This window comes from Mastacembelus armatus, chromosome 6 (genome assembly GCF_900324485.2).
Source record: "Mastacembelus armatus chromosome 6, fMasArm1.2, whole genome shotgun sequence".
NCBI classification, from domain to species: domain Eukaryota; kingdom Metazoa; phylum Chordata; class Actinopteri; order Synbranchiformes; family Mastacembelidae; genus Mastacembelus; species Mastacembelus armatus.
Window position 1 is genome coordinate 22,763,297 of NC_046638.1, and position 11,619 is coordinate 22,774,915.

The 11,619-nt window shown below is 42.3% G+C and overlaps 1 protein-coding gene across 3 annotated transcripts; it reads left to right on the top strand.

Annotated features, from left to right (window-relative positions):
* plekhg7 (pleckstrin homology domain containing, family G (with RhoGef domain) member 7) lies at nucleotides 1–11,327 on the top strand. Of its 3 annotated transcripts, XM_026310862.1 has the most exons (18): nucleotides 1–172; nucleotides 451–523; nucleotides 630–1,410; nucleotides 2,256–2,278; nucleotides 4,448–4,566; nucleotides 4,712–4,752; nucleotides 5,068–5,169; nucleotides 5,548–5,697; nucleotides 5,778–5,873; nucleotides 6,426–6,524; nucleotides 7,030–7,143; nucleotides 7,371–7,545; nucleotides 8,248–8,363; nucleotides 8,593–8,680; nucleotides 8,763–8,842; nucleotides 8,947–9,100; nucleotides 9,291–9,388; nucleotides 9,911–11,327. In XM_026310862.1, exons 3-18 carry the CDS (start codon nucleotides 769–771, stop codon nucleotides 10,019–10,021), a joined length of 2,208 nt encoding a protein of 735 aa, XP_026166647.1. In that variant the 5' UTR covers nucleotides 1–172; nucleotides 451–523; nucleotides 630–768; the 3' UTR covers nucleotides 10,022–11,327. The 3 variants fall into 3 exon arrangements, with proteins under 3 accessions (XP_026166647.1, XP_026166646.1, XP_026166648.1); XM_026310861.1 differs by lacking the exon at nucleotides 451–523; XM_026310863.1 differs by lacking the exon at nucleotides 451–523 and having other exon boundaries at nucleotides 633–1,410.
* The last annotated feature ends 292 nt before the right edge of the window (nucleotides 11,328–11,619 follow it).

Consider the following 11,619-nt stretch of genomic DNA (forward strand, 5'->3'; position numbering starts at 1 on the left):
GTAGCTGCTGCTGTTGTTCCCACGCACACAGATCCGTCGCACCTGAAGGCTCCACTCCTTCCTGCGCCACAGACTAGTTTCCCAACCAGCCTCAGTCTTCACTGAACTAAACACCGGCCTCTCTCCGTTCAAAATCCGTTGGAGCTTCACACCGACGGGGACACCGGTGAACGTGAGTACACGAGACAGCTTATATTTTTAATTAGTGTCTTCCCGGGCACGTGCGCTTGTTGCTCGGACACAGGTGATATTAAAGTCCCGGACGTGTTTATTCGCTTTGAGTAAACAAAGAAATATTGTGAAAACTGGAAACGACAGGGTGTATTTTTAGTGCAGAATGCCAGAAGTGAAAATCATTAGCAGAGTATAAACACTGGGCAGGGCAAGCGTCTGAAACTGGAGACCTCACAGATGCATGACGTTCTTTGTGTCTCACAACACGTTGTCTAGACTTAAACTGTGCAGTTTCTTGCACTGCAGCATCATCGTCCTGCCCCCCTGGTTCAGCTGTGTCCGCAAACAGGTGTGTTAAACACACACTGTGTCTTTTCACATCAGGAGACAAGTCTGTGTCCACTTTGCGTCATTTTGTTTGAGTTGGTTGACACATGTTCTGCTTTTCCCTCCAGAAGCTTGAGAAGTGAGTGGTGTGAACTTGCTGGAATGTAACAGCACTATGATCTGACTGTGAGGAGCAGGCAGAGAAACCAGACCATTAGATCCCAGCGTTTCTGATCTTTGCTGTACTACAATGCCTCTGAGGTCACAATGTCTGCGCTGAAGCACGTTATTCTGCAGGATAAAGACCAGGACATCGAGAAGAAGCTGGGCTGGAGTTATATTAAATGGGTTGAAAATGAAGTCGTAACCACAGGGGTGGCAAATGCTCAGACACAAACGGACTGCGGGACCCATGAGCACAAGGAGAGCCAGACCAGCAACCCGGTCTTAATGCACATAAATCTCACACGGACACACTCCAAGGTCAGAAATCCATCCCTGGTGGACAGTGATGACCTGGTAGCACCTTTCTTCCAGTTTGACCGACAGGCCCTTGGCCGGATCTCTACGTCTCCTACCCTGAGGAGGATGAGAAGCACCCGACGTTCTGTGATGGAGTCCCGGGACCATGGGAGGATGGAGAGCACACAAGAGGAGCCTTCCTCTGCGAGCACATCGTCTCCCGTTAGCCCCCTGTCTCCAGCACACAGAGTCAAGTCTCCTCTGGTGACAGGTGCCCACTCTGATGGAGAGATATGTCACAGCCATCAAGCCGTTTCCTCCTCCAGCCAACATCACTCCACGTCTCACACATCAAAGACCTTTGACATCACTTCCACAAGACAAGAATCTCAAAGTGCTCATTCTGCACTTGATAAAGATTTGGGGTTTCCTGATGGTGAAGTACAGGTGAGCTTTTAATGACTTGTACTGAAGCTTGTCTACATAGCAAAGAAGCCAATAACCAGACAGAAATCTGTTGCGTCTTCCATTGTCTATACTGGTTTATTCCTAATTAGGGTCACAGGGATCTGCTGTAGCCTATCCCGGCAATCTTTGGGTGAAAGGCCTGGACAGGGTGTACCTTTGCTTCCCTAATCAAAAAGCTTTTTCCGCCATCACCACGAGTCATGCTGCAGTCTGCTGTGGATTTTGTTCTCTACAGCCTATAAATGAAATGGTTACACATTCCTTCCCCGCCTCATTCTGCCTTACCTCCCGCCGTGGTCGTTCACAATGCGAGCTTTTGACAGCAAATGAATCAGCAGTTACATGCACTGACAGCTCTGACCAAGCCCACTGCCTGGAGAGCCCTGGGAAGTACTCTCCTCGGGCCCCTGTTCACCACAGTCAGCAGTCACCCAATAATGGAGGGGTCAGTGAGTGATGGAGAAAGATAATGGGGAGACCTATTCATCAACTCGTGGTATTCAAGCAAGCACATTCTCAATAGAGTCCTCAGATATCAGAGGCTTTTGAATCCAAGCGACCACTTAAAACACTGATTCAAATTTGAATGTCTTTGAAAGTGATATAGTGATGTTGTTAGCAGCAGGCGGGCAGCACCCCCCTACAGCAGCTCAGTGTACTGTAGACAGTGCTAACAGGGCCTCTCAAAATCTGTGTGTTTCATTGTTTTAACTGAATCATCTCTGTACATCTCCTGTAGTGTATATTTTTACTGAACAGTCACGTGTTAGTTTGTTGTATTGAATGTTTTCCATTGACTTACTGTGTTTTCCCTCTGTTTGCAGGAGAAGGAGCATGGTCCTAATAGGTAGGTTTGCTGATTTGCATGGTGTTTGTGTAACCTTTCAGTATAACGTGACACACCAGGACTTCACTTTCAAGTTTGTGAGAACCTGTTTGCCTATCAGGAATGTAGGAAAATCTTTGCTGATTACTGATAACTACAGCGCTCACATTTGTTTATTTTCACTTTGTGTCCTTCTGCGTCATCTCTAATTTGCATGATGAACCTCTGTTGCCCCTTTTTTCCCCCCAAATATTTTAATTAACCTAAGCTGTGACTTATCACTTCAGCATCATAAGTGCAATGGTTTTTATGCTTGCTGGGCACTTAAAAGCAAGAAACGTTTGCTTTAAGGACCCTATTGTGCATCCATTGTTGACTATATCTTTGTTAATGGAGCGTTGGCTTAGTGGGTTAAGTTTTGAGAGTCCCATGGTTATGTATGGGCTAGACAAACCCCATACCCCTCCTAATGGACTGCTGAGATCTTCCCCTGGCTGGATAATTAGGCAGCTATTGTCCCTGTAATTACACCCCGGTACTGTGCTGCTTTCAGGGACCAGGCTTTGAAAGCCTTTGGTTGGGACAGTTTTGTTTTGGAGCATCATTATTTCTGTTGTTGTGGGGGAACAAAGCACCCATTTTTTACAAGTGGTCTCTGGGTCAGAGAGGCTGACACAGAGAAAGCTTTCCACACCAGGGTGTCATTGTGAGCATGCTGATAGAACGAACTGCACAGAGACGCTGACCTGGTTTAGCAGAGTCATCGTGTTTCTGTTACTGTCACATCAGCCATGTACAGTGTCCTCTATGGTGCCCAGGTGCTGCTGCTGACCATTATCTGTTTTAGCCTTGATCCAGTACTGTCTGCCTATACATTGATCTGGACAGGGCTTGTGTCAGTTTACAGGAAGAACGTGGCCCCTCCCTGTAGCACAAAGAACAGCTGGCGCTTTCACAGTTCAACAAAAGTGTCCTGGAGGGAGAAAGTACTAGGTTACTGCTCTTTAGTTGTAGACTAACTTATCGTGCACAGGGTGTAGCTTCGTGGTCTACCTATGGTGGTTTGATTGGTGCTTGTGCCGTGGTTGAGGCACTGCAGCAGAAATGTGGCGACTGCATGAGAGGATGTTTTGTGCTGTAAGAGGAAGCAAGTAATACTGCAGGTACTATTGTTAAATACTGTAACATTTTACATAGAATAGCTAAGAGACAGTCCAGTACTAGGATTGTTCCTATTGTACTTGTACTTCTGCTCCAGTTTTTCATCATAAATAGGAAGTTTAGCTCTCAGTCAATCCACCCATTGTGTGAATTGAATCTTATAAAATTCTCTGATTTTGTTTTCTGGCCATATCTGACCTATGAACGTTTTTATTAAAAGCCAGGACCCTGAAACATTTAGCAATGAAACCACAGCAGGTTGACCCGGGTCACTGACCATGAGTCGATCAGCGCCGGCAGAAAGTGAACCTTGCCTTTATTAAAACCAGCCCGTCTGGTTGCTGTGCACCTTCATTGTGTTGACTGCAGCCACTTTTCACATAGTGTCACATAGTCGCCGATCAAGTTTTACTATGTATAGAATGTTTTTATTCTTGTAGCTAATTAGGACATTCATGTAGCCATGCCCTTTCTAGATATTTAGACTGTGTACTAAATATCACCATGTTCTCTACTCAATATCACACTCAAGAACCCTGTTTCAGCTTCGCCTGAGGCTGCAATTCAGGCCTGTGCGTCTCCAGTCACAGCCTTGCCTCAGTTACTAACTGTGCAAAGGAGACCAAGAGGATTAGAACTGGCACCCACTGACAGCTCGCCTCCTTCTGCACAAACAGGGTGATCCATTAATCAGCAGCTATCCCCACATAAGCCAGTCACATAACACTTATCCTTTATACTTTCTGCTACGCATGTTAATCGACAATTTGCTGCACAATGCAGATGGTATTTCAGCCACAGAAAGTGACAAAAGGAATTCAGTTGTTTCCTGTGTCTTGGACCAAGGCTGGTCTTTTTGTACTGTATTACATTGACAATAGAATAATAATAGTTCTTCCAAGAGTGAATCTCAGATTTCCATTGAGCTTGGGTTTAAACTGTCAAGCAGTGCTATTGGATTAAATTTTAGACAAACAAAAAGCTGCATAACATCTGAAGACGTTAAGCTGTCTGCTTCTGTTGCCTCAGGCTCCAGGAAAGACGACGGAGTTCTGTGGTGGTCAGTTTGCCCGGGTTGGATGTTTCTCCAGGAGACCTCTTTGTGTCCAATGGAGCAGCTAACATATTAATTGGTTCAAACTACTCTGGTAAAATTCTCTATTAGATTTGTACATGCATGTAATCTGGTTTAAATCCTGAATGCAAATACAGTTATTCACCTCAGAATCATCTTGTTTCTTTAAAGAAGAAAACCTTTGTTAATAATGTGTATTTTATTTTTGATTTCTGCAGATACCAAGAAGTCAAAATGGCCTTTTTCAAGGCGTGGTACGGTAGGTGGTGTTTGTCAGTTGTGGCTGCCAGTGTCATGCTTGTGGTTTGTTTTGATGTACATTGTTTTAGCAGTGGGCAGTTGATTTGTACATTGTTCTCTGACCCACTTGTTAAAGCAGATCACTGTGGTTCCTCTCATCCGCTTTTGGCCCACACAGTTTTTATAATTGGTCAACGCTTGGAATGCAGACTTGAACCAAACTTGCTAGTTTACTTTTTTAAGACTTTCAGTCTGGTAGAAGGGCTGGAATTAACAGATCTGCAAACACACTCGACCAGCAGATACCTGTAACTAATCTTTTTTCATTTTTCAGACTAAAGGGAAGTCACAGACAGGCACAGTGCCAGATATTGAAAAATATCTCTCAAAAGCACAGATACAAGACTGGAGAAACCCTGACCTTCAGAAATATAAGGTGAGGAATGAGCTCTGTCAGCAGCAAAAGCACTTCAGCATTTGTGCTGTATCTTATGTAAATCATCATGTTGGTTCTCTGTGTGCAGTGACTTCTAATCCAAGCAGAGTAAGAGTTTGAACTAAGACATCCAGATTTCCAATGCAAACAGATTTCAGTGTTTAACAAGTGACTCAGAAATAACAGCACAGCAGTTAGAGGGAAGTTCTTGCAGCTTTTTGAATGACACACACTGTGCAAGAACTAGATTTATATATAAACAAACAATGAATACAAACACATTTTCTGAAGCGTCTGAGGAAGATAAATTATAGCAGTTTGAATATTCCCTAATAGTTTTTACTTCTTTCCAATGCCTTTCTCTGAATCTGTGTGCAGGACTACTCTCTGGCAGAGTTCCTACAGGACCAGTCCTCCCAGGTGAGTGCCACCTCTGATGCTGATGGCTTCAAGAGACAAGAGGCCATCTGGGAGGTCTTCACCAGCGAGTGTGTTTACTTCTTGGATCAGCTTATGGTTCTCAAAGAGGTGACTCAGAATGAAATGTGGTGCTAGCACAATAGGTAGCTCGAGCCCGTTCACTCTCTGAAACCTTTTGCTGCCTTCAGGTGTTTTTGGCTACGCTCATAAACCTGCAGATGAGGAACTGCCTTACTGATGTTGAGTCCTGGCGGATGTTTGCAAACCTCAGTGAGCTTTGTCTGGTGAGCCATGATGCAAATAAATCCCATGACCTGTTAGTTTTATATGTGTATGCAAATAATTGAAAAGAGTAACCTTTATGGTGCAGCACAGGACAGAGTATCATTATAATGATTTATGGTATGTAACCTTTGTTTAACCAGGAACAGATCACTGGGTTAAAAAAGTCTTTTTCAGAGGAACCAAAATACAAACATGGCATCTTTAAACAACATAATGACCAATATCAAATCATAACTTTATATGTGCACCTGCAGGGATAACATGGTGTTGGCACTCAAGACGAAAATTAAGTGATGAGGGCTGTAGATCAGTCTCCAGTCAGTAATCCATGATGCTAATATTACAGTTTATTAATGTAAGAGCTAATGTAAGATAATAAAACAACACTTAGACAAAATGAGAGTACTGGGAGACTATGGGGAAATTTTGAAACAAACATCTGTAGCAAGTGGCTTTACGTGTATCAGCACAGCTGTTTTCTTACCTCTGAGTGAGCTATGACAGTGTCACGTGTCTGTGCTTGTGACACTACTTGGTGTTTCCTGCTGCAGGTGAGCTTTGGTTTCCTCAACAACCTCCTCCGCGTCATCAAGAACATGTTAGAGATCACCGAGGGTGGCGGACCCACCCTGCTTCAGGTGCTGAGCAAGGCAAGTGCAGGCTTAGCTGGGAACACACACAAACATACTGGGTCTGACTGCAGTCTACTCTCCAAAACACCACAGACGTTGCAGCCAAGTGAAGTTTTTCACCATAATACTTCAAAATAAATGCTAGAGACATCGTGCAATAATACAGAGATTACTGATCACACAAAATACTTTTTTTTTTTTTTTTTTTTTACAAATAGTGTCATTTTCAAGTTTTGTTCTTTGATAATAAATAATTTTGAGCTCCAATAAAAAAAGAAATCCCCTCAACAACATAATAGTAATAAACATCTTTATTGTACTGTTAAATGATGCATCACAAGAAGCAGCAGAGAGGAAGAAATTGACCCCACAGGAGCTGTAAACATTAAAGGTGTGTTTTAGTGTGTGTATTCAGGTTGGCATCTTCTATTAACTTTTTATGGTTATGTATCTGCAGCGTAATGCTGACGTGACCCAGCAGTCTATATTCCAGTATTAGTTTAACACTCCTATCTGTTCGCAGGCTTTCCAGGAGAGTATATGTTACTGCCTGCAGAAGTACTGCCTTAATTACTCTACAGCTCTCCTTTATCTGGACAGCCTGAAGCACAGAGAAGACTTTGGATCTTACGTAAAGGTACAGGAAGCAACTCTAATTTATATGTGTAAGTCAGAGATGTGGCAACCTTGACAACACAGCAGGCAGAGTATGAGACAGAGGACACAGCAACACTGCTGCTTAAATGGATGTCACTTCTCTTCACACACTTTCCACTGGCCATCCCTCCTTTCCCTCGTCCTTTTACAAACATAACGACGTGCCCTTTCACTTCCATCATCCTGTCCTCCCCTTTTTCTCCCCAGTGGTGTGAGAGGAATGAACAGTGCCGGAGGCTGCAACTGCGTGACCTGCTGGTGGCGCCACTGCAGAGGCTAACTCGATACCCGCTGTTATTGCGGAATATTGCAAAGAGATGTGAGACAGAGGATGAGCGCAGAGGCCTTCAGGCAATAGCGGATCAAGTGGACACATCGATATGTGAGCAGCACAGTGATCACATCTCCACCTTAATTCCTTCTCTTGAGTTGTAAATGCATCAAAAAATGCAAAATTGAGCATTTTAGCTCTGCATTATCAGCAGACTCTCACTGCCTGAGCAGGCATGTGTTGTTGCAGGGTTAGTTAGATGACTTAAACCACACAGATCTTATCAGCTGCTGATGGCAAACTGTGCTTCAAGTGCTAGATATCTCAGCAGTTTCATTCAGCTGATTGTGACTCCACTGTTCTTACAGTAGGCGCAAACATACTAAGGGAAATGTGCTGTGGCAGTGAACCTTAATGTCATTTGGTTGTATTGAACAAAAAACTTTATGTAAGTGTGGTCTCACAAATTTTTTATGACACACATTCATAAAACCATTCTAAAGGAGTCAGAGGTGGCACAGTGCATTATAACCGCAATTAGGTTATGTAGTCCAATGTCCATGGGTGTGGGGGATATTTACTGTAAAAGCTGAGCGAGTGGTAATCTGTCACGATATCATCACGCCCATGTTTGGCAGCCAACCATCACTATACAGGTAAACACACCAATACATTGAGATATTAAAATAGTGTGTTAATCTTTTTGTCACAGAATGATATACTTAAAGTTATGAACAATTTGACCCTGAAACTATGTAGTATTAGATTATTTTTTTGTTTCTCTGGATTGAGGTGACCCCCTCTCTCTTCCAGGTGATTTAGAGGGGAAGGTCAAATGGCTGGATAACTACCAGAAGGTGAAACAGTTGCGAGACGCTCTGGTGTGGCTGCCTGTGTGGGAGAGACACAAGCGTACCTTCATCCCTGAGGTCGGTCTTGTCAGGCGTGTTTGTAACTTGGAGAGCTGTGTTGACAGAGCATAAGAGACGTACCGCAACACTTCATTGTTCAGTACCTTTTGTGTGTAGATGATCCAATCATTTATCTGGATCTGAAATCAGATATCACTGAAAGCAAAAAAATATATACAAAACTTTCATTATTGGTTCACAGGTGAAAAGGTCAAAGTGTTCTCACCTGAGTCGTTGCTTCTTTCAGAATCTGAAACATCTCCTGAAGACGGTCACTCTGGAGAATCTCATTTTTCACAGAAGTCTGCTGCACGAAGGGAAACTGGTACTCACAGGTGTGGACTTGTGGCCTAAATCCAACATATTTCACATCCTTAGAGCAGAATCTTACACCATCTTTGTATGGTTCATTACCAGAGAACACCAAGCTCATAGATGTATATCTGTTCCTGTTTGACGAATTCCTGCTGATCACAAAGATGAAGAGAAACAAGAAGGTATATCCCTCTGTCCTCTGTTCCTTCATCTGGATCAATGTCAGTCAGTGTGAATAACAGAAATTTTACCTTGTTCACCTTGTGTCCCATGTTTGTTTTTGTAGAGGTCCATCGGTCCAGAGCAGAATCCTCTGAGGCTGCCACAGCACCAGGAGCTGGATCAGCTCCTGACGGACGGATGCACCTTCACGGTTCTTGACCAGCCCATCTCTCTGGACCGACTCCAGCTCAAGAACATTGATCAGCTGAACGCCGCAAGTAATTAGAACAGTGCTAGTATCTCAGATGTTGTTTTTGTTTTCGGTTTGAAGGACTAGTGAGGACACTTTTGTTTACTTTCACATTAAATGTTGAAATTGTATCGTAATACATAAATGTTGGTTTACATTATATTTATCTAGTCAGTGACTGGATGTGATTTAATGTTCTTTTTTTGCTTTCTTTTTAGCATCGGGCCTGCCTCATTCTTTCATAATCATGCACCAGAACCGCTACCAGCAGTGTATCGGTGCATTCATCCTGCAAGCTGCGTCAGAGTCTGCAAAGGTAGTTTAATATAACCATGACACTTTGAGACGTTTCAAACAACATGCAGTTCAAGAGCTGGCAGAGGACCAACTACATTCAGTTCACAAAATATTATGTACATAACGTGCATATGTTCAACATCACATGTGCATATGTTAGTCGTATCCAAACGTTTCTGCTATGTAGATAGTATCAACAGAAGCTTTCTCTGTAAACATCCACAGAAAACCAGAACAACACTTTCAGGTTTTTTGTTTAACCTTTTAGAGCTATGAGGGTTTTGTCTGAGCTTGGTCATGTAATTTAAATAAAACTTTGATTATTACAATCTAATCTATATTAATTTCTGTAAAGGTTCAAATATTAAATTATTTTGGCAGTTCTGTCAGTAGAGAAACAAATGTCACTGTACAGCTGTACACATATCATCAGACTTTACAAATGAAGAGCTATACATTTGGTCAACCCATCTAAACAGCTGTTAACCAGTAAACCTTTTCCACATTTCTGCTCCTGAATACCTACTTGTGTGTTTTCCAGAAAGTGTGGATGTCAAAGATAGAGGGTGCTGTGACAGCACTGCTGAAGCTGGACTCTCAACAGCCGCGTGTCAAGAGCGCCTCACTGTGGATGGAGTCTTCACAGATATGAAGTGTCAAACATCACCAGAAACCATCAGTGTGCACTGCACTGCCCCCTGAAGGCTTGTAAATGACTTTACTAGCACTAGGATAATTTTGTAAACTATAAGCTTGAATTTGAAAGCAGCCGCTTTAGTAAGCTCAAGTAGAGTATGTTAAATGTCTGTGTAGTAAAAACTGTTCTGTTTTTCCTTTTTAAGAACACGCACAATTTATTTTTTTTTTTAAACCCTCATCAGGTTTCACATGCTCTCAAACTTCAAAATCACTTTAGTCAATCATAGCACATGAAATTGTTTTAACTGCTATTGCCATGGTCAATACTGCACTCTGAACCTCAACTGCAAGGTCTTGTTGAGGAAATCAATTGAAAGATGAGGTTTATTGATGAATTGGGTTGTAAAACTAAATTCAATAAGTGCTTATCAAAATAGAAAAAACTATTTTTGAACGGTTACTGCATTTCTTAAAGTTTAATTATCTCTGTCTGTCTCCAAACAAAAATGTAATACAAGAAAATAGAAACATACTGTTTATTTGTCATGACAATGAATTAGAAAATCAACTGGTGCATGTGAAGATAAATTACATTATTTCTCTCTTCCCTTCAAGTGAACTGAAGTCACCCTGACTGGTAAAACATGGTGCATGTCACCGCTAACAATGAGCAATAACATACAAGACACTGGCCTAAGGCACACTTTCACAACCACCAAGTATGATGACTCTAAACATGGAGAAAATGTAAGCCACAGGCCAGTTTAGTCATCATGCATAATAACTGACAGCAAAAAGAAGCAAGTCACAATTCAGTGTGTGCATGTCTGTGGTGCCTTTTTGTAAAAACAGGTGACTGACTGATGAATCCACACAATTTCACTGATGTCATGTTTCTACATCCACAAGTGTTATATATTTCCTTTTTCATTACAAACATTTACAAAGATAATTATAACAGCCTTAGTATTAATAAGCAGTTAAGTACATCCGGGCTAGAAATGCTGAAGCCTGTATAAATTTGGTGGTCCTATGTTTGTGACTAGGTTCTTGCACGAGCAGGCCCAAAATACATTAAGGTGCAAATCATCTCTGTGTTTTAAGGGACTGTACAACTTGACAGGTAAACCAAGAACCTTTAAATCAAATGCAAGTGATGATGCAATGTTTGATGTAGAAATAGTGTGTCTCCTGTGCCAATCTGAGGTAGACAAAAAAAGAGACAGGTGTTTTTTAATGCTTGCAAATGAGATGGACATTCTTTGCAATAAGAATTCAAGCGTAAAGAGCGAATTCAGTAAGCCTAAGTCTGAAATAAGCCGCTGGATGCAAAAATGCCAGTGCAGCCTGCGCCGTCTCCAGGCTGACGGTTTTATCGCCTGCACCAGTATGTAGACAATTGCACAAACAAAAACAAAAAAAGTTATAACAAATCAGGAATGAGCTTTTACAGTGTTACAGGCAGGTTGGACAGACAACTGCCACAAACTGCTGCACCTCAAAGCAGGACCGACGTCTCCAATAAATGCGCCAGACAGACACTGGAATCTGAGCAGCAACATTCATACAGTGCATCTCAGCGGACAAACACAGCAGGCCTAAACACTAAAA